Raw genomic sequence first — 27928 nt, forward strand, 5'->3', positions numbered from 1 at the left:
TTCTAGTGGCATCAACTGAATATGTTGTCGCAAGTTAGAATAAGACTAAGTACAGACCTTCACATTAAATCTAGGCAAAGGAACCCAGTAGAAGAAAAGGGGTCCCAAGAGCAGGCAAGAGAGTCAGAGACACCCTAATTTCCACTGTCAGGAGTCTCCCCCAAACACCAAGCCAACAACCATAGGACCTAGCGCAGACCCATGCAGGCTCTGTGATGGCTGAGCCAGTCAGTCTCTGTGAACCCTCCTGAGCCCTGCTTAGTTGATTCTGTGCAGTGTTCTCCTGCTGTCTTCCACCCCTCCAGCTCCCACAATTCCTCCTCCCCCTTTTCTGCAGAGTTCCCCAAGCTCTGAGGGGAGGGGCCAGATGGAGACCTCCAACCTGGGATCTCTCTAGGCAGAGAAAACCTTTTTCTGAGTTTCCTCATCTTTTTCTAGTGTTTATGTTACAGTTCCTAGCATCAACCTGAACTGTGGCCCACTGCTCTCAAAGCACACTGCTGTTTTCCTTGGTGGACTTGATTTGTTTACTTTTAAATGATTTTTGGTTGTATTTGTTTATCTTATGATTCTTTGCCATATTTATTTTTTTACTCAAATTAGAGATACATCATTGAAGTAGCAAGCACCCCATCTCCTTCCTTATTTTTGACATATTTATTTTTCATTAAATCTTCTTTTAAAAAGTTCATCAATGAAGCTATTGAAAGTAGTCTCACTTGTTGGATGATTTTAAAGAGATCAATCTATACTGTTATCAATGATGTAATGCCTTGTGTTGTGTAGGCGATGGTATATTGTTTTTCAAAGGATGTGTTAATGTCATATGTATGATCAAATTGCTCATAATATTATTTTACTTTGCCTTCCTTCCTCCCCTTGTTCCTCCTTTTGGGGTTGTTTTCCTTAGGGTTTATTGATTCTTTTCCTGTTTAAAGCAACTAAGATTCGATTGACTTGTTTCAACAATGTCTGACTTTATTGATACTTTGTTCTAATTTTGTTTCCCTTCTCCAGTTTCTAAACCTTGATGGCGAATTTGCCTGAAGGCGTTTAAAGCCATAAACATTTTATGCCAACTTAGGTATATCTTAGATGTTTTGAAGCTTCATAATTAAGTCCATAGTATTTTTAATCTGTCCAACACAGCTTCCACTTTATATGAACAGTCTCTGTCTGAGCATGCTCTCGATCGAAGGCTTCTTTTCTGGAGCATTCTGGATTCAATGCAAGGGCTTGTTCTCTAGTCCTTTTTAGGGCTTTTATATCCAGATGAAACCAGAAAACCCTCAACCTGACTTCCTGGCTTCTGTCAGTTTTAAGTTTCTTACTTTTTGCTAGCTTTGTGTGTGTGTGTGTGTGTGTGTGTGTGTGTGTGTGTGTGTGTGTGTGTGTATCTTCCTTGGGTACATTTCTTAGGGGGGAGAGAAATTTTATTCTTCGCTGAAGGACTGAAACTGCTTTCCTTCTTTGTGGCTGAATTTCTCTACAAAGGAATCCGTTCTCTCTTCAGATGTGGTGGAAGAATGTGGCACTTAGCTATTCCTTTCCTCTCTCTTCTTTTTTTTTTTTTCCTCTCATGCTTATTGTAGACTAGGCTATCAGGCCTTTCCTTTTTGTGGTTTGATTTAATATCTTCATTTTGATTGACAGGCATCTTCTGATGTTCATGGGGCAGCTGTAGGGTCTTCGAGAGCTTTAGAATGTCCACTCTTTGGGCCTGTGTTCTATTTTATTCACTTTCTTTTGAGTTCTGTAGTTTTTTCATCTTATCAATTTTTTGGCCATTTCACTAGATATGAAGTGACCTTGTGGTTTTGACTTCTGTTTCTCCGATGAATGGTTTGCCAAAGGCCTCACACTGTTGGTCATGTGCATGCCTTAAAGAAAGTGTCGGTTTGGGTCTCAGCACATGTCTACATTTTTGTCATGTATTAATTTTCCCATTGAGTTGCAAGAATTCTGTACGTGTTTGGACATTAACACCAGCAGATGCGTACTTTTCAAACTTCCTTCCTTCCCACAGGCTGCCTTTTGATTTGTTGATTGATTCATTTGCTATAAAAAAAAGTGATCTGATTTAAGGACTATAGTCTGACATTCCTTTTTCACTCTGTTAATTGAACTATTGGCATCTTAGCCAAGAAGAAATTGCAAAGGACAAGGTCCAGAAACCTTCACCCTGCTCATTCCCGGATGCTGGCTTCAGGTCTGTAGTCCATATTAAGTCGGCTTTTGTGAATGGTGAGTATCTCCGGGATTCACAACGCCCTGCGTGGAAGACTCTGCTTTTTTCTCGTAGTGATATTTGCCATTCTTGACGAAAACAATCAGCAACTTACATGCATGGTTTCATGTGGGGGCCCTCTGCTGAGCTCTGCTGGGCTGCATCTTTGGTCTTGTATAAGTACCATTTGTTTTGGTTGACTTAGCTTTGAATTACAACTGGATCTAAAAGGAGAAATGACGGTAGCAGTCTTGTTCTTCATGCCTTAGACGGCCGTGGCCTGTGGCCTTGTGATAGTGTACAGACTTTAGGGTTCTCTTTTACTTATATGAAGAATCGAATTGGGATTTTAAAAAACCATCTACAACTATAGATGAGGTGCATATTTTTAACCAATTTTGTCCTTCTACTCGCTGAGATTGGGAGAGCTTTCAGGGTGTTTGTGTCACTTGAATTTTCTTAGTTTGTAGTTTAGGGTGCAGTAAGCCCCCGTCTAAGCATTTTGCGTTGGTTGTGTGTCAGGAGTAGCATGATTTTCTTGTTTTTTTTTTCTGCTGCATTATTACTGCAAATGTGACTAAACTCTATGTGTTAGCATTGTGTGTCCGAACACCACGTCAGAGAATCCGCAGGCTCTCTGGGCAGGAGGGAATGCCTTTTGCAGACCACAGTGACTTCCTTTTCCTTTTTTCTTGCATGGCTGTTCTCTCTCTTGACTCATTGCTCCTGCTAGATTTTCAGTGCTGTACATTGAAGGAAATGGTGGGGGCAGGAATCCCTTCCTTGTATCAACTAGTGGGCAAGCTCTGTTTATGATATTCACAGCCTAAACACGGACATCTTTTGTTGATTGATATTCAACTCGACCACCCTTTATTCTGTCCTCAGAGGTACAAACTAGACACACCACCGCTAGCAGATCCATAAAAATTTATGATTAAACTGAGAACATTTAAACAAATGTGATACTTTAGATGATGTCATAGTGGTCACTTGAAAAGCGTATGTGAGACTGTCCATTTTGTTTTTTACAATTAGCTTGTGGGCAAAAAACATTGTCTGAGGCTGTTGTTGCTTTCAGAATCCCAGCTCAGGGGCCTGGCAGCTCTCACGCTGCAGGAAACACGTTTCCAACCTCAAGCATGGAGGTCTCTCCAAAAGTCCCCACTCCCCACAAAGCCACTGTTTTCCTTAATATGGTCAAGATAGAGACTCCACAAAGGCATTATTTACACGAGCTATTCATGAATGATTCCCCATCCCCCTACTGTATTGGATGAGTCAGAAGAGGTCAAAACTAGCTTCCTCTCCACAACAGAAGGACATCATAGCGGGCATTAATACTGGGAAATCTGAGTTACTGGGACCCGTTGATGAATGCAGATTTGATTATTGACTAGAAGATTAAAGGCATTGTGTCAAAGTTACATCAAAGAAGGCTTAAAAATGAGGCGGTGTTCATGTGTCAACCTTACTAAGGCAGCTTGTGTTGCTGTCATTTAACAATAATAATAGTAATAATAGTACTCGGAAGTAAAACTTCCTCTACGGATCCACCCATGTTTAATGAACCCATTAGCAGGACATTTATATCACTACTACAGCTGCATCCATGGAAGTGTCTTGAATGTGTTAATAAATCAATTTTCATCAAAACATTTATATAACTACTGCAGTTACAGACATGGAGTTGTCTCAAACATATTAATAAATCGATTTTCATCAAAACATTTATATCGCTACTACAGTTGCATCCACGGAGGTGTCGTGAATGTGTTAATAAATCGATTTTCCTTGCAGTCAGCGTTGCTTTGCTAACTCCTTCCCTTCTGTTCATGTTCAGTATCCCAAAGGTTTATCGTTAGAGTCATACAGTGTCATTGTCGCACAGCTGCTGAGCCTCGGCATGGGCCTCACGTACGACAACACCGACACCTGTCACTGTACAGGAGATGTTTGCCTAATGACGCCCAAAGCAATGTAAGACAACCTTCCTTACTAAGCACACACATCTCCTCTTGCTTTCAACTGGCTTTCAGTTTCTGTTAACTGAATTAAAGTATTGATTATACAGACACACACATATATATATGTATATATATACACTATATATTACGTATGCTATATGTAATACACACATTTTGAGGAGCTGTTATGCTGTTTTCCTTAGTGAACATGTGGATTTAAACCCCACTCACTGTGTTATATGTCTTGATAGCCCCCACCTGCACCTCTCTTTTCTCTCAGTGTTTATTTTGCTCTTTTTTGATATATAACGCTGCTGCAGCACCCTGATGTTCATTATGAAATTTTGATTCGTGAGTCTATCATGCATTGATCAACTCTGAATGTTGAGCCTCCTCTTAGCTTTACACTTTGTTTCTTTTCTGTGATGACATTAAAAGCTGTCCTAATTGTTTTGTGACACGGTCTCAAAGTGGTCCTCGTGGTCCTAATGGTTTTGAGATACATAATGCCTTAACACTAGCTCTAATCACCCTGTCATGCCGGAAAGGCAGACCTTATTTCTTTCACCAGGGCAGACTTCTCTCTCTGTTTTCTTCTCCCTGCTCTCCATGGCATCTGGCAGGCACTATCCCACTGCCAACTTATGTAGGCTCAAAAATTTAAGTCCTATTTTTCAAAATTTTAAATTCTATTTTTGTTGTGACATTTTTCTTCATGTCCCTGGATCCTCTCACCTAACTGAATGTACTCTAAACCCACCCACATTGTGGCTAATGAGGGGGCTATGTACTTTTTTATGGCTGAATAGCTGCAAAGACAGACATTTGATTTCTCTCCCCATTTTGTGACAAGCATGTGGGTTGATCCCATATTGTGGTATTTGTAAAAACTGCGGCAGTGAGCATGAGAGCCCAGGGGTCCCTTTGACACCTGCTCCATCTCCTTTGTTTACATACACAGCAGGCTTTCTGGATCTCTCTGTAGGGTCCCCCTCCCCCCGCCACTTTTGAGATAGTGTCATGCAATAACTACAATACTTTCTATTTCTTTCACAGTAGGTAAGAAATGCTTTAATTGCTTTCTCTGGCTGGTGGTACCCACTTTCTTGTTTTCTGTCTGATCTTGGGGAGGAGGGAGCCTCCCTGATCTATCTTTTTCTATCAGGTTCTGTAGTTATAAAGCCACAAATCCCATGTCACTGATTGGAGGGCAGGCAGATAGAAAATGTCCAGGCCCTACGTGGTCCTTTAGGTCTTGGGTTTCTGTTTACTCGCATCTCAGCTTTGCAAACTTCTTCTCACCTTATTTTATGAATTTTCACATATACTTGGTGAGAAGAAGCAGAATGATAACATGCATACACAGATAAGAGACTTTAGTGTCTATGATGCTGCTGTCCAGGTAGCAGAAGTCAGGAAGGATCCCTGGATCAGTATCTGGCATGTACTGAGGGGCCACCTGCACCAGGTTCTACATAAGTACAGTATGTGACAATTTTTTAAAATGGTATCATTAGTTTTTACTTTTTCTTGGTAGACAGAAAGAAGTCTGAGAAAACATCTTAGCAGTCCAATCACTGTGTTCAAAAGTGCACTTAATGTTTTTTGTGAAGGATGGCGGCCACTCTTGAAATCCTTGTCAAAACACGGCATTATGGGAATTGGAGTACATGGCAGAAGCTTTGACCATGACACTGTTATGTTCTAGATATTTTGGGGGCATGAAGAGTTTCAGTACCTGTAGCTTGGATGACTTTAAACAGTTGTTGATGGGCAAAGACCTTGGATGTCTCCAGGACTGGCCTATGGAGAGAAAAGCTAAACGCAGGCCGAGACGGATATGTGGCAATGGCGTGTTGGAGGGGAAAGAACAGTGTGACTGTGGCACGTTGAAGGTTGGTGGTTCCTTTTTTACTGAAATCATCTCAGTTTCTTATGTGTAAGAAAAGCAGAAAAAACTTTCTCTCTTAGTTAAATAGATTTGAAGTCGATTATTTTTTTTTTTCTTTTGTGAAGCTAAAATCTCCAGTCTCCTAATTTTCCTTTTGGGAGTTAGCATATTAGATCTTTGAATGGTCACTGCCTATAAGTGGTGCCTTGTGACAGTGTTTATTGCCTGTGCCAGCTGAAAAAAAATGATGATTAAACTGTTTTAAACTGTCAGCACCATCTGTTTTTTGCGAACACTAATAAGACAGTAAAAGGCAGGAGATAGACTGTGTGTAATAAGATGGTACGGTGCGTTGCTGTTTAATATTCCGAGAACATTATTCTAGGGACAAGTGTTCTTAATTAAAATATTCCAAAATAAAACCTGCCATCACTTAGAGAAGCTAGAAAGTATGAAAATCAGATCAAAATAAACTACAGATGAAAAACAATAGAGGAAGCTTAACAGGCTCGGTCACATGTTAGAAGAAGTAGTGCATATGAAAGTTATACCATGGGATAGCATCTCTGTGAGGTCTAGAAGATGCTAGCAGCATCCGGGTCCTCCTGTTCTTACAAACTTTCTGTCATCTCTTTCACAGTGCTCCCTGTGCCTTAGGCGTAGGAGTTACTCTGCAGACATATCAGCCAGGCTTGAACCCCACGTTCACTCATTCTCTGTATTTGATCAGTTGTCTGTAGTAGTCTTATCTACACCCTCAAAGGCTAGCCAGTCCAAACTGGCCATCCCTACACACATTCTATATAAACAACACAAAATGGACTCCCAAAGGTTGTATATCCATTTAGCTGTGATAATAGTAATTATAGAAGAAGTCATGAATTTAAGCTGCAGTTGGAAAGCACGCTAGAGGAGTTAGGGAGAAAGAGGGGAGTAGAAATGATGTAAACACAGAACTCAAGTAGGAAATAGCCCCCTCCATAACAGTTAAACACACATGTATACATATGCATGCGCATACACACATGCACACAATCATATGAGCAGCTCACCCAAGACAGCCAGAGACTACGGAGCAGCTGTCGAAATTCTGTAGAGTCCAGAGGCTCAGTCGGATTACAGAGCACCATAAGGATCTACTTGTCTATGATGCCACCTACAAGGTGAGCAGGGGTCTCTCAGTGACTTCCACCACTGCTAAAAATACCTGCCATTTTGGCTAATAAACAACTTTGGACTCCATAGTCTGCTGCCTAACTGTGCTATCTTCAAATCAGCTTCATCTCTGAGACCCTACCGTTGCTTGTCCGCTGTACCAGGAACCAGTCACAAGGCAAAGCAGAGTACTTCCTAGGTAGCTTGTGCCCAGAGGCAGGAAGCCAGAGCGCTTGGTGGGTAAATGTGAAACATTGGTGGTGGGAGCTCAGCAACAGTAGGGTCTCAGAGATGAAGCTGATTAGAAGGTAGCACAGCAATGCAGCAGCTTGGATAACAGTGACCAGAACACAGTTTGCAGCTGATTATTTCCAGGAGAATGTATTTATTGAAACTATAAAGGTAAGAAAAACTGTATGATTTTCAGGGTCGGGTGCACAGCTTGCTTTGATGCTGCATGGCCAGACAGAGCTGAGTAAGGCTTTCATTTCCTTGCAGAACTGTACACACCGAGCATGCTGTGACCCTATGTCATGCCGATTAAAGCCCAAAGCCATATGTGGCTCTGGAGAGTGTTGTAAGCAAGATTGCACGGTAAGAGGAAACTACTTTTTTTGAAATAAAATACATAGTTCAAAGAGAGGAAAGCATCAGTATCTCTCTTAGCTGATGATACTCTGTATCCATTCCACACTTGGACTCCATTCAGTAATCTGTCACTTACTCTGCTCTCGTGGGTATCATTTTTCATGTTCCTTCTTTCCTAACTTGGTTTTTTGAAGTTTTCTCTATGGCGGCCAACGTGTCTGTCTGATCACGTGAGGCTCTGCCAGGTTTTCTCATGTATATTTTCTGTGTGTAGCTTATGTGAGGGCAAGAAGTTAGATGGGTTCCTTGTGCCCCCTGAAGTCGTTTTACTGTCGTCTGGGAACGGCCTTTGCTCGACTGCACGCAGCTAATGTGGCAGTTATCCTCTTCCTCAGTGTGGAAACTATTTAAAGAGAGCTCCGTTCATGTTTACATCCTAAGAAAATAATACTGGGCAAAGGAAACAGCAGAAACTCAAAGATTGAGGCAGTGGTGCTCTTGTAATTCACTGAGTGTGAGATTGTATTAGTCATGGTTGCCTAGAGGAACAGTAACGCGCGCACACACACACACACATGCACACACACACACATACACACATGCACACACACACACAGTGTTGGCTAGTTTTATTCAAACTTGACACAAACTGGAGTTAATCTGAAAGGAGGGAACCTCAATTGAGAAACTACCTCCATCAGTTCTGACTGTAGGGCATTTTCTTCTTAGTGATCGATATGGAAGACCCCATTGGGTCCAGGTTCCAGACTACTGGTGTTGTGGGAGTATCTTCCGCTGCCTCAGCCAATAGTCGCTGAAATACCAGCCCACTGGGGCGTGGTATATTTCTCTTTTAAAAAGAGACACAGATCCGGATCAGGCTCTCTTAGTTCCGGCGCTTGGTCCTGGCTCCTGCTCCCGGCTCCTGCTCTCGGCTCCTGCTCCCGGCTCCTGCTCCCGGCTCCTGCTCCAGCGACTACTGGCTGAGGCAGCGGAAGATAGTCCCACATACTGTGGCTTTAAGTAAAACAAACATCTATAATCTCCCCTTCCCATAAAAAACCCTACAAACCTTTCTTATAAGACAAGAAGGTAGTTATATGATACTAAGGAGACAATTCTTCAAGAGGGTATAAAGTTGATAGTACGTATGCATCCAACCCTAGAGCACCCAGATACAAAAACAATGCCATCAGGTATGAACGGAAAGACAGGGATCTGGGTCTTGTCAGACCAACTCTGGAACTCACAGAGGTCGGTTCTGCCTCCACACAGAGACTAGCAGCATCTCCTTTGGGATGCTGGAGAGAGTATAGTAAGTGCTCTCTGATGCTCTGTGTATATAAGTTATGCCTTGTCCTCAACAGCGCTACCATTATGAACCATTATGAACGCGATAAACATTCTCATTTGGGGCAACAAAGGATAAGTCTTTTGTATTGTTAAAATTGTTTGTTTGTTTTTCAAGACAGGGTTCTCTGTGGCTTTGGAGCCTGTCCTGGAACTAGCTCTTGTAGAACAGGCTGGCCTCAAACTCACAGAGATCCACCTGCCTCTGCCTCCCAAGTGCTGGGATTAAAGGCATGCACCACTACCACCCGGCCCATTTATCATACTCTTACTACATCAGTCCTTGAAATAACTATCAGTTGTGGATTTGCCTACTTTTATTGCAGATTTTCAGCATTTATTTCACATGTTTTGATGTTCTGTTACTTGCTGCATCAATGTTCACACTTGTTATTATTGCATTGTCGTTGTTATCATTGTAATGTATTGAGAACAGCTCTCTTAATAATTTCAAAATAATTCTCATATATAACAATATCCCTTATTCTTAAATCTGCCTTTCTTGATATCATCACTTCCAATTTTTTATCATTAAAGCTAGCATTATATATTAGCATAGTACATTGGGCGTTATTATTTTACTTTCATAGTGTTTTATTTCAAACTCTCTTTATATGAACAATCCCTTTTAAGTAGCATTCAGTAGGATCTTACTTTTTATGTAGCCTGGCTGGCTGCTTATTATATAGCTGCATTTAGATTAATAGGTTTATTCAAATATAACATTTGAGTATTTGTTTGCCTTGCTTCCAACTTGGAGTATGTATGTACATGACTGTACATGCAAGTGTGTGTGTGGTACATGGGTATAGTGTATGTGCATGTGTGTGTTGATTAGGTTTTTGGGTCACAGAGGGTTTCAGATTTTGAAAGTCTAAAGCAGGCTTTATTTGCTTGCTTTTTGTTGAAGACCATGTTTATGTGACATAGGTTATGTGTCTGTGGGTGTGGCCAGAGGCTGGCAGGATCTTCCTTGATTTCTCTCTGTCTTATTTTCTTAACCTGTGCCCCGTTGTTCTCATTAGATTGGCTGGTCAAGGAGCTCCACAGGTCTCTACTTCCCCAGAGCAGGGGTTACAAACATAGGCTGCTAATTCCAGACTTTTATGTGGGTGCTGGGATGAAAACTCAGATCAGCAAGCTTGCTGGACAAGTTCTTGACTGACTCAGCCACTTCCCATCCGCTCCATCTTTATTCATTTGAAACCATTTTTTCTCTTGCTATATTGAAATATAACATTTTTATTTGCCACACATTCAAGTTGTTGCTATTCTATTTTCTTGCTTGTGCTGAGATTATTCTTACTTTTTGCTATACTGCACATAATGTGTTCTACCTTCCACCTGAAGGTTTATCTTTGTCATTGGTTTTGAGCAATTTGTTGATGTGTGTATCAGTATGGTTTTCTTTATGTGTCTTCTGCTCGGGGTTTGTTGAACTTAGCTTTTATTATATTTGGGGAACATTCAGCTGCTTTGTTGTCAAGCATTTGCTTCAGTCTTTATGTCTTTGTGATCTCCTTTGAGAATGTCACACACATGCCATTGGGCATGGGAAAACATCTCATGGGTGGCTGATGCTCTGCCAACTTTTAAAAAACTGACTTTCTGTTTCATTTGTAATGACTTCCACTGCCATGCCTTCAGCTTTACTGTTCCTATCCAGTGTACTTTTCATCTGAGAATTTTTAAAAGTTTAAATTTTAGAATTCTCTGCTGTCCCTCTCAGATTCTAACTCACTTTACCATTTCCTTTTAGGCATTACAAAACAAAACAAAACAAAACAAACAAACAAAACCAGATACGATGAAATAGTCTAGAAAAATCAACTTTGTTTCTGTCTTGTGTGCATATTGAGTTTTCCTTGATTAGAAATCACCTCTTTAGGCTGGAGTGATGACTCACTGGTCAAGAGCACTGGCTCCGTACGCAGAAGATTCAAGTTTGATTCCCAGCACCCACATGGTGGCTTACAACTATGTGTAACTCCAGCCTCAGGGATCCTAATGTCTCTTCTGCACTCTGAAGGCACCAGAGAGGCACATGGTGCACATATGTACATACAGGAAAAATAGCATACACATAAAATCGTAAAATAAATAAATCCTTTAAAAATGGATACAACAGCCAGGCAGTTGTGGCACACGCCTTTAATCCCAGCACTTGGGAGGCAGAGGCAGGCAGATCTCTGTGAGTTTGAGGCCATCCTGGTCTACAAGAGCTAGTATGTCCTGTTACACAGAGACACCCTGTCTTAAAAACCAAAAAAAAAGATAATAATAAGATAATCGAATTAATTGCCCATGCTATACCTGAAGGGAACTTTTGATTGAACCAACCATGTCCACACATGCTCAGAGGTGTAGGAACAAATCTTCCTGAGCCTGGGATGGGTATAACTCACATCCCCCCTCCACTGCAGCTACGGAAATATTTTTTGATAGATACATTCAGGTTGACCTGGGTCCTCTGCTATCTTGTCTTATGGGAGGCCTTTGGTAATGGGATTTTAACACAAGTTTCACTCACGAGTATTCAAAGTTTTGTTTTGTTTTGTTTGTGGTGTTTCAAGACAGGGTTTCTCTCTGTAGCCCTGGCTCTCCTGGAACTTGTTCTGTAGACCAGGCTGCCCTCATAGTCACAGAGACCCGCCTGCCTCTGCCTCCTGAATACTGGGATTAAAGACATGCACCATCATTGCCCAGTGAGATTTTTCTTTTGGATCTTGGCAATTAAAAAAAATGGGAACCGAAATTTGATAGAGAGAGAGAGAGAGAGAGAGAGAGAGAGAGAGAGAGAGAGAGAGAGAGAACATTCCTGGAAATAATTTTTTATGTTCTCTTCTAGCTAAAACCAATCAATACACTGTGTAGAAAATCAACCGGCGAATGTGACTTTCCCGAGTTTTGTAATGGGAGCTTTTCTTACTGTGTGCACGACACATACTTACGTGATGGGGAGTATTGTGACTCGGGTCAAGCCTTCTGCTACCATGGATTGTGCAAGACTACTGACAAGCAATGTATCAACCTGCTTGGAAAAGGTAAGGGCCATAATGCTCCTCTAAAATCTGATTATCCCAACACCAATGTTCAGTTCTATAGGACAAAAGTATGTCATCTATTACTGGCCAAAGTCTTGCTTGGTAATCATTAATTTGAAAGGAGACTCATTTTCTTATGTCTAAGAGACAGCAGAAAGGATCCCTGAACTTACATTGACTTCCTGCTTGTGAGAGAAAGAATGTACAAGCAGAAACACAGGTTCCACAATATTATATTGTATTCGTAGTCACAGGGTTTAGTTTAAGTTTTAAAGGAAGCTTGGTTTCCAGTAGAGCAGAGTCGGGGGCTTCAAGAACTTGTTGATGAGCAAGGGGGCCTCTGACAGTTGACAACTCCGTTCCTTACTTGAGTATTGGGTCACTCGCTGCATGGAAAAATAGTGTCTGAATGGATCAAGTTCACGTTAGCTGAGAACAAGGACTTTCATTCTGAATTGTCCCTTTAGACAAGAGACAATAAAGGCATGACTTAGAAAAATCAACATGCTCCCCCAAAGTATTTGTCTCTGGCCAAAATATGGGGGGAGGTGAGAGAAAGAGTGACCTGGGACCCGGTCACAGAGGCCAGCTTGGTTGGCCATGGATCTGTCTGTTTCTCCTTTTCCGTTTTACCATAACTGGAATTGCATGCCCAGATTTTTATGTGGGTTCCAGAGACCCACACTCTAGGCCTCAGATGTGTGAGAGAAGTCCATTACTGTCTGAATCATCTCCCAGCCAAGAGCATCACTGACTTTTTTTTTGTGGAAACGTGATAAGACATCTTGGGAATACTTTTTAGTGGAGCTCAGGGTAACGTGTGTTGCTGTGATTTGCATCAGTGAAGGCTTTTAGCAGAACTCAGGCAGAAGTGTGTTGCTGTGGTTTGCATTCAGCGTCATTCAATGCTCTCAACACCCTGATGCCATCTATATTTATGCCCAAGACGAAACAAAACAAAAACCAAAAAACCTTTTTTTTTTTTTAAAAAAAAAAAGATTGATGCTTTTTTATTTTGTGAGTGCCTGAGTCTTTATCTGTACCCTGAGTGTGCAGTGCCTACAGAGATAAGATGAGGATGTAGGATCCCCTGGAACTGAAGTTGCAGGCAGTTGTGAGCCTCCACAGGGGAGCCAAGAACTGAATTTGGGTCTTCTGCAAGAGTAGTCAGAGCTTTTAGCTGCTGAGTCACCTCTCCAGCCCCTTCCTGAGATTTTGAGTATGCTTTTAAAATGTTAAATGTAGGGCCAAGCGTCATAAACAACAGCTAGGATAAACAGTTCAGTAAGTGGAACTTACAGAATAAGAGGAAAAGTAATTGGATAGGGAATCCTCTCTGAACTTTCTTTTGATTGGCATCTACGTGACAGCTCCCATTAATGATAATGATGATGATAATAATGTTATTAATATTATTTGGTTTTTCAAGAAAGGTTTTCTCTGTGTACACTGGCTGTCCTGGAATTCACTCTGTAGACCAGGCTGGCCTCGAACTCAGAGATCTGCTTGCCTCAGCCTCCCGAGTATTGGGATTAAAAGTACATGCCACCATTGCCTAGCCCATGAATTAATGTTTAATTATGGAATTTATACTGGTGTCTAACTCTTCAGTATGTTTTTTGTTCTTGTAACCTCAGCCCAGGCTATGCACACGTGGACCTGCCTAGGCTCCAATGTGTTTCAGCTTCATGTGGGAGAATGTATCTGCAGACCTACTGCTTTCACCCAGAGCTTGTTTTATTGACTTCTGAGGCTTTGAACTGAATTAGACATTTCAGTAATAGCAATTGTTTTTGGGGTGTGTGTGTTGGAGGTGGTCACCATCTCAGCTCATCTCTACCTGCTTCCCATACCAGATACCTGACATCATAGCAGGTGTCCGTATTGCTGCTTTATTTGCTCTACATCTCGGTTCTGAGACCCCTGAAAAGGCCAAATTTAAAAGTGGGACTTCATGTTACTAACCTGTCCCCTCTTGGAACGTAAAAAATCTACCTCTGATCTCACAGGGTTGCTTTGCCTATTGCTGTGGGAGCTCCTTCAGCCAATAGCCTTTAAGTTACCAGCCCACTTGGGCATGGTCTCTTATATTATGAATGTAGCTGTAAAATATGGGCTCACTCATTTCTGGCTGCTAGATCTGGTTTCTGTTTGCCGTTTGTGCGAAGGACTGGGATCTGTAAGTCTACCCTTAAATAAATAACCCTTTATTATACGTAATTCTGAACTAGTGTGGAATTATTTTGTAACTTCCATGATCATCTGGTGCCCAAAAGTGGGGATCAGTTCACCCTTTTGGGAATGGGTTTGCCAGCTGCATGGCACAGTGGGCACTGACTTTCCCACCCATGGCTGCAGCCGGTACTCAGATGCATCAGGCTGCTGCTCAGCACTCCCTGGTTTGCGACCCACACACTTCTGCTCAGCGCATTACATGCTGGCCCACACACAACTGACTGTGATCCCCACGGCTCACACCATCCACAACTCTCACCGACAGAAAACTTAGGGTTTTCTCTTTATCCTGGTTCCCAATTCTCAGAATTATTTGATCGCCTTAATAACTGCTCTTAATTTGTTAAATAAGCCATGTTTTTCAGTACCTAAGTAAGCACTACATGCTGTTCACTGCTGCCAGCATCTCTCAGCCATGTGGCTGCAATCTGCTGGCTGAAAATGATTATTATACCTACTCCAATTTATTGTAATTGCCTTTGGAAAGGTAAGGTCTGAAAAACTACAAAATTACTGATAACTATCCAGGAGTTCAATAATTACTTTGCTTATACTATGGATGGTGTTCTGCAAGGCTTATGTGATTTTCCTTCTACATCCTTTTATTTGATTCTAGGAATTGGTTTTGTTTTTCATATTATCTCATTAAAATGTTTTGATAATAGGACCAAAATGAGGCACCTTTAGAAATAATATGGTCTTTACAGACTAATAATGGACAGCCAGTCGAAAAGATCATTACTATGGAGAGGGATAGCATCAATTTGACAGACTTATCTGAAAGGATTTGTGCTGTTGAATTTAACAATCAGAATCCATTGAAAAGTTATAATAGATTAATGGATAAGGTATCGCTCCAGGAAGGTAATATGCACACCATCAAAATTATGACCAAAGATGAGATGTTATTTTAACTGGACAAGTTTTATATCTTGGAATCTCAGTGAGGGCATTAGAACTGAACAATGAACAGGAGATTCAGACTTTACAAGAGGCAATAGTACAAAGAGTTGAAAAGATTGAGGGATTTATTGAAATTGATGAGCAAGGGCAGCAGGTACAAGGACAGGACTTAGGCTCATCAGTATGTACCAGACCCTGGGAGGACTTACACAGAGTTTTAACTGCATATCTGGTAATTTCTGTGGAAAGACCACCTGGCACAAAGTACCCTAAGGTAGTCAAAGAATATAAATGGGAACCAATACTTATGAGTGATCTCAAAGAAATTAAAAAGCAATAGTTTCTTATGGACTACGTTCACCTTTTATCAGGGAAATGGTAAAATCATGGGCTTCAAGCAATAAGGCCATCTCACACGATTAGCTTCAATGAATCTCAGCAGTCCTAGAAGAGAGACCTCAGCTGCTTTGTAAGTGTTATTTGAGAGAAGAGGCAAAAAATTTAGAACAACAGGGATAAGCAAAATGATTTGAGACTTCCCAAGATCAAATTCTTGGTGAGGGTCATTACTCTGATCCTCAGGAACAATCATTAGGAGTCTGCAATCAGTCTCTTATACTATAAATGCGGCTATAAAGTGTACACTTGCTCTTTCACTTCCGGCTCTTGCTTCCTGCTGCTAGATTTGGTTCCTGTTCCCCATTTGTGCAGAGGACTGTGCTCTAGGACTATGACCTTTGAGTCTACCCCTAAATACATAACCCTTTATTATACGTAATTCTGAACTAGTGTGGGATTATTTTCTAACTTCCGTCACTGGCCTATGAACAGAGATTTACATATAAAGGCCACAGAGTGCATGCCTCTTGTTTAGTGTGCTTTGTTTTGTTTTGTCTGTTTTCTGAGTCAGGGTTTCTCTGTGTAGCCCTGGTTGTCCTGGAATGCAAACTTTGTAGACCAGGCTGTCCTCGAACTCTCAGAGATCCACTTTCCTCTGCCTCCCGAGTGCTGGGATTAAGGGGGTGCACCACCGCTGCCTTTGGATGTTCTTACTAGAGCCAGATAAGAACTGTTATTCCTACTAGCTTCACTCTCAGGATCTCTGGCAAGAACATTCTTAGGGCAAGTCACTGCCACTGTGTGCCAGTGGGATGCACCCAGGAGTTTCAGAGCACAGCTGGGAGGTGCGAGGGTCGGTCTAGAAATATCCCTTGTGGCAGCTGACAGTCATCTCCATTCTTGAGTCATACTTTTAGATTTGAGGTAGCCCTCAGTTCAAAGCCCACAAAACCGAGGCAGAAACCCAAAAGCTGCTGTGTCAGCAGAGCCGAAATCCCGACCCCAACGACTCCAGGGAAATTAGACGGCTGAAGCTAGGACAATCTCCTGGGTGGGTGAGGAGCGAAGACGACAGTCTTGGCCTCGGAGGACTAGGGGCAGGAGAACCAGAGCTGTGGGTTTGAGGGATCGAGAAAACAACAATGCCAGGTTTATTTCCCCTAGCCTCAAAAACATGAAAGGCAAAGAATATGGAAGAAATGGCTGAGGTGCTAAGAGTCGTGGGGGATTCAGGAAGCGCCTTAGAACAGTGGTTCTCAACCTGTGGGTGGCAACGCCCCCCAGAAGTGGTCAAAAGGCCCTTTCACAGAGGTTGCCTAAGGTCATCTGAAAACAGATATTTACATTATGACTCATTGCAGTAGCAAAAGTACAGTTACAAAGTAGCAAGGAAAATAGTTTTATGGTTGAGGGGTCACCAAGGCATGAGGAACTGTGTGAAAGGGTAGCAGCATTAGGACAGTTGAGAACCACTGCTCTAGAGCATTCTGCGTTTGACTACTATGAACACACTGGGACATGGTTGTGGTTGCAGTGTCCAGCCAGGGAGCCTCCACAGGGCAGTTCTCAGTGTTCCAAAGCCATTACATTGTTCCCCTTTAAAAAGCTCAGTGATTCCTTTACAATGAATGCTTATTATGTTAATCTTGATTTTTAAAGAATTACCATCAATCTTGTGGCTTACACCTGTCATCCCAGTACTAGTACTCAGGAGGCTGATGCAGGAGGATTGCTGATAGCTTTTCTAAAAAAAAAAAAATCTGCATGAAGATGTTACTTATTTTGGTTATTGAATTTTTGCCTATCTCTTTAAATTTTTTATCATTTAATCCTGGTCTAGATTCTAATGGGTGAGGTCTAAATTAGATTTAGAGTATCAGCTAAGGTGGGATGGGTTGGACAGAAACGCATTGGTGTGGTTTGTTAATGAGGAGACTCTTCTCAAGGACTGAACTACAGACAGCAGTGTATTCCTTTTACAATGCATCTACACACAGGGAGTATGTCCTTCTGGAGGCCATGCCTGTAGATGAGTTTCTGCAGGTGTGAGAACATGCACAGCAGCTGGAGAGGGGCCTCTTATCAATGAATTGTCATTTCTTTGCAATGAAAGCAAAGATCTCAGTTCTTCACCAGATGCTGACATGAACAGTGCAGTCTCCCCTTAAACTTCTGAGTCAAAGCAATGGGGATGTCTGATATAGGTAGCTGAATTTTTGCTAATTTTTAAGACTAGGCATGACTTTCTCTCTCTCTCTCTCTCTCTCTCTCTCTCTCTCTCTCTCTCTCTCTCTCTCTCTCCTTGTGTCTGTCTGTCCATCCATATGATATAGATGAATGGTAGTATCCTTTCTACTTTCAAAATTCAATGCTGCTTTTATGTTTACTGGATAGGGCATGGAGATGAGGAATCTGGTGTGGAGCACAGAAAAGAAACTCATTCTGGGTTGCACTCTGAACACTGGGCCCTACTTTAAAGAATGAAATGTCTTTTCCCAGTAAATAAATAACCAAGAAAGAAAACAATTCAAAGGGAATAGAGAGGAACCACATCTGCCCCCTCTCTTAAAATATGAGATATCTAAACCTGCTTGCCTTCCTTCCTTCCTTCCTTCCTTCCTTCCTTCCTTCCTTCCTTCCTTCCTTCCTTCCTTCTTTTCTTCCTTCCTTCCTCATGTTGGTCAGTCTCCTAGGCTGCAGTAGAACCCAGATACCTCTTTGTAAGTATTTCAGTCCCAACAATGTATTGATGCTAAGGGGTCACATTGCAGTTTCCAGTCCGCCTCTATGGGTCCAGGAGTGTGAGCTGAACTCTCAATCCATCTCAGTTCTCTTTGTCTTCATCTTCAGGTGTGAGAGGAGCTCCCTTCTGGTGTCATGAAGAGTTGAATTCCAGAGGTGATAGATTTGGCAACTGTATTTCTCGGCATTGTAAATTTGAGTATGTGTTTATCTAGAATGTAGATTCTCAAATACTAGAATGTATTCTGTGTGAACCGCAGTGGGGTACTTTGTCAGGTTTCCCTTCACCCATGATCTCAACTGAATGGTTGCGGTCCCTTGCCATGGAACATTTGTCCAGGGCCAATAATGTTAAAGCTCCAGTGACCTTGGAAATATCTTTTGTATATAGCTTTGATGAACTATCTATTGTGTTAAATAGTTCACATATATATTTATGATAAATATACCTTACAAAATGTATCTAATAAAATTATCTTGTTTTACTTACTAAAAAAAACTTATAATCAATGGTCATTAATCCAATTTCAGTAGCTAGAACAAAGCATAAAAGAGCTGTCATGATGATTATTTTTTAATTCTAAAAATGATTCAACCTGGATTTAATTTAGTAATATTAAATTATTAAATTAAATAAGATTTAATTATTTTAACTTAGATGGATACTAAGTTAAAGAAGAGTAAATTCTCGTTTCACATTGTGTAGGGAACTAAGACAGAAAGAAAAAGTTCAGAGAAGGTGGGGCTGCATTGCTGGTTTTCCTAGTGTGGACCCTTAATTGCTAGCCTGTGGTATCAACTACTTATGTCAATAAATGCTAAGAGACCTTTCCCATTATGCTTACAGAAATGTTCTGTGTGGGAAGTTAGTCTGTACATGGCCATTCAGGAAGATACTGAAGCTCACCAATATATCTACAGTTTATACGCATGTGCAAAATGACGTGTGTATATCTCTCTATAAAAGCGGGAGAGTCCCTAAGGGCACAAAGACGACATATAGCACTCTTGAAGACAGAGATGAAACCTTTGTAGAAGATGGTACCATCTGTGGCCCTGATATGGTAATTTGAGATACTTTAAACTGATTTAAAATTATTTTGTAGTCATGTCTGTCTTGGCACTAAATCAAGTACTGTATTTTCTACAGTTTCATCCTTGTGGTAAAATGCTCATAACTCATAACAAAGGTTCCCCTCTGAAAAGAGGTGTGTAATTTAGTGGTACTAAGTTCACTCCCAGTGTTGAGCAGCTACCACACCACCGGGCATCTCTATAGCCTTTTCCTCTTGTTGAACTGAAACTCTAGCATTGGGTTTGCTCTTTGTTCCCCTCTGTAGTCTCTGGCACCCCCTTTCTGTTCTATGTGATCGCTATAGATACGACACAGAAGTGGATGGTTTACTTTACTTAGCTGAGATCCTCAGGGACCATCCACACTGTAGCAGAAATTACAAGTTCTATCTTTGTCAGGCCTGTGTACTATTTCACTATTTGGATCTCTCACGTATTGTTTAATTCATTCTTCAGCTCATGACTATTTTCGTACTGTAGCTACTGTAGAGAGTGTTATAGGACCAAAAGTGTTCATAATCCTACTTTTAGTTATTTTGAGTATATTCTTAGAAGTAGAATTGTTGGTTTGTAAGGTAACTCTGTTTTCAATATTTTGAATAACTACTATGCTGTTATCCATAATGGTTAGAGCATTTTGTACTCTTACCAACATTTTAAATAGTGTATGTGTGATAATTAATATTGGTTTCAATCTGACAGCATCTAGAATCACCTCAAAATAAGCTCAGAGATTCAGCTCCCCGGTGACCCTAGATCCTCTCAGGCTGACAATCAATATTAACTACTGAAAGTCCACCCCTTATGAACTCAACGTCCAACATATCACTTTGAAGCCATAATGTCTTTCCCTCTCTCCCCATTGGCTCTTGACCATTTTAAAATGCACAATGCATTTAGTCCAATGGCAAAGGTCTCTCTACTCTACAGTTCCGACACTGTTCAAGAGTGAAAGTCTCTCCCGAAGCAGGCAGTCTCTCACCCATCATAACAGAAAAAAAAGGTATATACTTCCAACTTAGAACGGCATAAAGATTCCATTCCAGAAATGCTTTTCGAGGTATAGCAAGGAAAATTATGAATCAGATAAAGACAAAACCTCATCAAAACCAAAATTTTTCAGCTTCACACTGGGCATCTGGTACTCATGATGGAAACAAATGGGATCTAAAGAGCTTTAGCGTCCTTAGATCTCCAGCTCTGTTGTCTGTCACCGCCCCCCCCCCCCCAGTCTTTCTCTCGGGCCAGCTCCAATCTGTGCCTGTTGCTTTCATCAATGGACGCTCCCTTTGCTGGGAGTCTCTTCTATCCCCGGGTCTAATGGGGTCTTAGCCTTGACCTTCACGGCCTTGTGCAGTGGCCCCTCCAGGAGTCCTCGTAATAAAACCGATCAGTTTTTATTATGTATGGCCAAGCACAAGCTGCCCTCTGTCCGTGGAGCAGGTCTCCCCGAGCCCCTCAGTCTTGCACTCAGTACACCCTATGGCTGTGCACTCAGTACACCCTATGGCTGTGCACTCAGTACACCCTATGGCTGTGCACTCAGTACACCCTATGGCTGTGCACTCAGTACACCCTATGGCTGTGCACTCAGTACACCCTATGGCTGTGCACTCAGTACACCCTATGGCTGTGCACTCAGTACACCCTATGGCTGTGCACTCAGTACACCCTATGGCTGTGCACTCAGTACACCCTATGGCTGTGCACTCAGTACACCCTATGGCTGTGCACTCAGTACACCCTATGGCTGTGCACTCAGTACACCCTATGGCTGTGCACTCAGTACACCCTATGGCTGTCAAGGTTTGCTTCCGGCTTGAGCTGTAACCTGACGGATACATTGGCCCTTGTGTGCTGATCCTAAGAAAATGCTTCTCAAAAAAAAGTGTTTTTGAGAAGACCCCTCTTTTAGGGTCTCTACAAGATCCAAAATGTTGAAGGGCTGGGTCTTTCCTTCGGGAAAGCGTTCCTGCTGCACCAGTTTAGAGCACACGTCTACTTCAGGATGCTAATCTTGAAGAATGATCATTGTTCCCTCAGCACCGCCTTTGTCTCCAACATTAAATCCACGCCTCCCCCGACAAACATCATGGTTCCCAGCTCTGCTTATTGCTCTTGCTCACTTTAACCAGGACACAGTGACAGTGACTGTAACAGCCTGAATGCCCTTGCCTTTTATGGCCCCTACCAAACAAATTAGTTGGTACTCTACAATTTAGCTTCATTTGAGTGACAACAGACAGGACTCTGCTGGACTCTGCCAAGCTATCACAGGAAGAGCCTGGAGCCAGATCCCTAGCAATAGTCCCTGCCATCTTCTCAAGTGTATGTGCCGGTCCCCGCTGCCTGTGTTCCTCTCAGCAGGCTGACCTTCCAAATCCTAGCACAATGGTCTTTTGGGCTTTTATAGCTTCAAACTCCCAGGGATTTTCTAGCTTCAAACTCTATGTCTTCCCTGCGAGTCACTTCCAAAGGCCTTCAAACAGCCTGAGCTCAGCAATGATCACACTTCTGATAGCAAGTTTATGTGCTAGTCAGTTTTTATGTAATACCTCATCAAACAGAGGATCTGTCTGTAAACTCTCACTGCAGGACACACAGGTTCCCTCCACTTGGGATCAAAACTGATATCATCTCATTCTGCTTTATCTTTCGGATAGGACTTACGATAGACGGCTTGAAAGTAAGATTCAAAAGTCCTTGTATAATTTGCAGGATGTAGGCACAAAACTCATTTCAGTATATAGGAATTACCTTTTTCTTGGCTATAGCCGCAGAGATATGAATCCCAACTCTAGGTCATACAAGTTTTGGTTTTTCTAAATATGTCTTGTGCTTTATCTATGCTCTCAATTTCATGATTTGACTGCCTTTATTTTTTATCTTTTTATTGCTTTGCTTTAGTACTGTATGGAGACAGTGTGCAGAGAATTGAGATTTGTCAGAAATCTTGACGCTTGCAATACTTCTAGAGATTGCAATAGCCATGGGGTGAGTATGTATTTCAGCAACACGGCTTTAGTAATCTAATAAGCAAGACATTAAAACTGACTTGGATTTGTTTTGCTATTTTTATTCTGTATGGTGTCATTGATCATATTTATTATATTTACCATATTTATTATGTTATATATTATATCTATTGTATCATATTCTATCATACATAATGTACAAAATATATCATATTCCATATATCATATAAGTGGGATATTTTTATAGATGTATTTATAAATTTATAAGTGATTTATAAATCATTTATATAATTTATATTTTATTTATATTATAAAATGTATATTTATATATTATTTATATTTATCATGTTACATATTTATCATGTATAGGAGGAAAGGCAGGAGGATGGACAGAGAGATGGACAGGGAGATGGACAGGGGGATGGACAGGAGGATGGACAGGAGGATGGACAGAGAGATGGACAGGAGGATGGACAGGAGGATATCCGTCCTTGTGTAGCCACAGAGCTATTCAACCCTCTGCTTATACAGACAAGGCAGGAAGAGGAAACAAATGTTTTTAGAAAAATCATTGCTGGCCTTACTGGATTCTGGGGTTCCCCGTGGAGCTGGCAGGTATTAAGTGACAATTAATTGGATGTTATTAGTAGTTGTGATACTTAGGTATGTTTTTGGATAAGTTGAAAAAAATTTAAAAAAAAGAAATAGTTGACTTGGTCACAGGAACTTAGATGTACCCTCTAAACTATGGACGACTACGAGAGGAAATTTGGTGAGTTACTGCTGTGTTTAAACTACATTTCCTAGAATGCAGTGTTCTGTGGCACTCAATTGCTGTTTTGGAACTTTTTCAGTTTTGTAACAATTTTCACCATTGCCACTGTGAAGAAGGGTACTACCCTCCTAACTGCGAAAAAATGAATGGACAGTTTGGAAGCATCGATGACGGACATGAGTTTTACATTGAAGGTTAGCGACCCTAACACCTTAGTGACTAAATGGTTCACGTCTACCCTATGCCGTAACTAACGGAGCAAATGGGGCTTTTCATATGATTTAAAAACACGGACTACGCAGTTCCTTAGATCTTTCCCTTTCACGACTGACACTGCATACTAAGGTCAAAGGGTGCCCAATGTCAGCAATTTTCATGTGAAATTCATTTATTTCATATAATTTGAATAGCGGATTTCAGCTGTCGGCCTTGCTTTGTCTCCAGAAGTCCTGGTTTGGAACAGCATCAGTGTTTTTTAATCTTCCAGGCTGCCTTTTCTTCCAGTTGACTGAAAAACTGGCTGACTTTCTCCCACTGTACAGGTCAGAGTTAGGGTTTCCTAGCTGAGATCTCCACTGTGCTGTGCCCGAGCAGTATCTTGAGGTGACACAGGAATGGATGAGACTGGAAAACTAAGGGCTCCTTAGCTGGAGATGGCACCCAGTTCACTCAGCATAACTGACCATTCCTGGAAGCCTTGTTCTCCTTTGTGTTGCTGCTTCACAAAGGACTTGTGGAAATCTGGATGTGCTTCTCTGCGGATGTTACAAGATGACCAGTTTTTCGGGAAGAAAAGGACATAGAACATAGAACTATACACACATTTTTATTTCACAATATATGTGGAAGTAGATGTTTTCAATTATATATTTTTCTGTATTGATTGCTTTTTTGGGGGGTTTTCAAGACAAGGTTACTCTGTGTAGCTTTGGAGCCTGTCCTGTAACTCACTCTGTAGACCAGGCTGGCCTCGAACTCACAGAGATCCACCTGCCTCTGCCTCATGAGTGCTGGGATTAAAGAAGTGAGTTACCACTGCCTGGCTATTGACTGCTTTTGAATCAAATAACTGTAATTATTTGAACAAAACAAATAGCTAGTGGATAGCATCTGTTGTAGTATAGATTTGTCAGACGGGGCCGGACACCACAGAACTGCTCACTGTGACCGGTTGTGGCTTTCTGTAATGCTCTCCAAACTCCAAAAAGAAGTTTCACTGATGAGGAATGAGAGCTTTGCTTATCTTTGGCCATAAAGATAAATATTAAGGACACGGCCAGAGACTATACTGGTTTGGGAAAGTGGTAGTTGTATGTTCTACTCTATCTAGGTTCCAGAGCCTCACCAGCCAAGGACAGTCGGGTAGATTTACAGCCCCAGGCGTGAGTTTCTTCTACAAAGCAGGCCTTAAATTTAGTTAGACTGCAGCTGATTATTTCCTAGACGTAAGTGCACTGTGATATCTTTAGGGGTATTTTGTGATTTTGGTCATTGTCTTAGTTCCTAGACTTACAGCTGGGTAGAACTCTTTTTTTTTTTTTAAAGATTTATTTATTATGTATATAGTGTTCTGCATACATGTCTGTCTGCCAGAAGTGGGCACCAGATCTCATTACAGATGGTTGTGAGCCACCATGTGGTTGCTGGGAATTGAACTCAGGACCTCCTGAAGAGCAGTCAGTGCTCTTAACCTCTGAGCCATCTCTCCAGCCCTGGGTAGAACTCTTGACTGTTGTTTTTCCCTTGGGCATTTGTATAGCTCCTTTGGTGAACCCTAAGAGCTAATCCTCATGGAGGAAGGAGGCCTATGGATAAGCTGCAGCTCTAGTTCTCCAAGCTAAAGACTCTGGTGTCTTTAGGAATAGGGCCTTAAGCTCAAATTCTGGGAATCTATTCCATTACCCAGTGTCTTAGTGAGGGTCTCTATTGCTGTGACAAAACGCCAGGACCAAAGCAGGATGGTGAGGAGTGGTTTTCCTTGGTTTACACTCCCACAACATAGTTTACCACTGTGAAGAAAGTCAGGACAGGAACTCAAACAGGGCAGGATCCTAGAGGCAGGAGCTGATGCAGAGACCATGGAGAGGTCCTGCTTACTGGCTTGTTTCCCCTGGCTTCCTCAATCTGCTTTCTTCTAGAACCCAGGACCACTAGCCCAGGGATATCCCCACCTGCAATGGGCTGGGCCCTCCTCCATTGATTACTGAGAAAATGCCTCCCCGCTGGATCTCATGGAGGCATTTCCTCCACTGTGGCTCGTTCCTCTAGCTTTGTCAGCTTGACACAAAGAACCAGCCAGTGCACCCAGCTATACCATTCCTAGCCATAGGCCCAAAGGATTCAAAATTTTACTTCACAGATATTTGCTCATTCATGTTTATTGCTGATCTAGTCACAAGAGCTAGGAAGTGGAAACAAACTAGGTGTCTTCCAGCTGTTGGATGTATAATGAAATGTGACACATATCCACAGTAGAGTACTATTCAACTATAAGGAAACATGAAATCTGCAGGCAAACGGCTGGAATTAGAACATATTACATGAAGTGAGATAACCCAAGCTCTGAAAGACAGACACCGTGCTCTCTCTCTGTCTCTGTCTCTGTCTCTGTCTCTGTCTCTGTCTCTCTGTAATTCTTAGCTTTGATCTTCAGATGTGCATATATTCCATGGAATAACTGGAGATACCAGAAAAGTGAAAGGGGCCATGTGGGTGGGGAGGTCTAGGGAGGAGAACAGCAGGACATGGGTGCTTACAAAGGGGTAGATGGGCACAACAGGGAGCCAAAGGAAGGCAGAAGGGAGGGCACCACTGAAACATGGCACCAAGAATCTTTGAAAAGGATATAGAGAACCATTATTGTTCGTTTTTCTAAAATACTCAAAGTAGAATTTCAAGTGTCAAGCCGAGTGGTGGTGGTGCATACCTGGGAGGCAGAGGCAGGCGGATCTCTGTGAGCTCGAGGCCAGCCTGGTCTACAAGAGCTAGTTCCAGGACAGGCTCCAAAGCAACACAAAGAAACCCTGTCTCAAAAAACCAAAAATAAAATCAAGTATCTTCTCAATTTCTATAAAACAGTTTACTAAAACCATAGGGAACACACAGCAGAGAACTCTTGCTCTTCTCAGCAAATACAGACTTTCCTCAGCTACCTGTATATTTCTGGGACAGTAGAAATGTGTGTGGGTGTTTGGGGGTGACCTGTATTCAGACTATTCAAACAAGCTTCTGGACACACAGCACATTCTCTCCTGAGTGATATAACAGAAGATTTCAGTCCCTTTTAGCATCCTGGGACTATGTGAAGGATTTACTAAGACTTCTTTCTTGCTATATGAAATAGAAGATAGACTTCCTGGACACAAACAAGGTAGCTGTCAACTGAAAGCTTGTGATTATATTATCCGATAGAAATTTTTATTTTTAAAATGGGGAACATGTTCGTACCCTTTTTCCTGATTAGACAAGACTTACTGGGTTGTAGATTTATTTTTAGCTTTTTGAGAATTCTTCACATTGATGTCCATAGTGGCAGCCCCTGTGTGCCACCCCCTTTTGCCATCTCCTTACTAACATTTGTTAACTCTTTTGTTGATCTTAGCCATTCTGACTTGTTTTGATTTGCATCTCCCATAATTCCTAGGGAAAATGAACTTTTTTTTTTTAAAAATCTTAGCCATTATTATTTTAGGATCCAGATCTAATTGGGTCACTTTATATATTTTGGATATTAATCCTCTGTCAAATGTGTAGCTGGCAAAGATTCCCCCTACTCTTCAGGTTCCTCTTCCCTTGGTTGGTTGTTTCTTTTGCTCTATGGGAAGTTTTTAGTCTTATTAGACCACACTTGGGAGTTGTTGGTCTTAATTCCTGGGCAAATAGCCTTTTTCCAACTACCAAACCTGTAATTGTTAAGCACCTTTGGATAGCAGAAGGACCAGTTGACGTACAAAGATACAGTGATGGATTTCCCACCCTTGATAAATGTGAAACTGGATCACACTATTATGTAGATGACAAAGTCCCTTACATTGGCAGTGTGGGATGCTAAGCTAGGAAGGAATTAAATAAATCTCTGTAATCATTTTGTCATCTAAGAAATTACCATGCACTGAAACTGAAATAACTAATAGGTTGTATATACATACATACATATATATATATATATATATATATATATATACATACATATAATAGTAAATGAAGAAGAGGGCATGGAATTTAAAGAAAGCAAAGAGGACAGGAAGGGCTTGAAGGGAGGAAAGGGAAGAGAAAATGGTGTAGTTATAATCTCAAAAGGGGAAAATAATTTTAAAAGGAGGTAACATCTATTCATTGATTCAATTTTATGGTTTTTCTTTTTCTTTTTTTTTACTATTATACTATAGAATATTTGAATGAGGTGTTCAATGTTGGGGAAGAATTCTGGTAATGATATCTTTTCCATTTGGTTAATAAAATCTCAGACACAATTAAAAACCGGTCTTTTCCATTCTAGGTAAAAGCTTTAAGCGGAGGCAAGCTTATGACCTTACTTCAGATCAGAGGCTTCAGCTCATTCTCTACATAACACTACCTGCAGTTATCATTATTACAGCTCTGGTTATAAGGCAAAGTAAACTGAGACAGCTATGCTACAGAGAAGGAAGTGAAAGCAACAGGT

At 41.4% G+C, this 27928-nt stretch overlaps 1 protein-coding gene across 2 annotated transcripts in view; it reads left to right on the plus strand.

Moving 5' to 3' along the window:
• Nucleotides 1–27928, plus strand: part of LOC125414547 (disintegrin and metalloproteinase domain-containing protein 5-like) — a 48111-nt gene that overhangs the window by 9305 nt on the left and 10878 nt on the right. For both annotated transcript variants that reach the window (XM_048456626.3, XM_048456627.3), the window contains exons 11-19: nt 4071–4207; nt 5903–6089; nt 7739–7834; nt 12027–12222; nt 18550–18640; nt 19289–19505; nt 22423–22509; nt 23345–23459; nt 27764–27926. In XM_048456626.3, the coding sequence (XP_048312583.2) occupies nt 4071–4207; nt 5903–6089; nt 7739–7834; nt 12027–12222; nt 18550–18640; nt 19289–19505; nt 22423–22509; nt 23345–23459; nt 27764–27926 (1289 nt within the window). The remainder of the gene's footprint in view (nt 1–4070; nt 4208–5902; nt 6090–7738; nt 7835–12026; nt 12223–18549; nt 18641–19288; nt 19506–22422; nt 22510–23344; nt 23460–27763; nt 27927–27928) is intronic.

Source organism: Myodes glareolus, chromosome 23 (genome assembly GCF_982192425.1).
Source record: "Myodes glareolus chromosome 23, mMyoGla1.1, whole genome shotgun sequence".
Lineage (NCBI taxonomy): Eukaryota > Metazoa > Chordata > Mammalia > Rodentia > Cricetidae > Myodes > Myodes glareolus.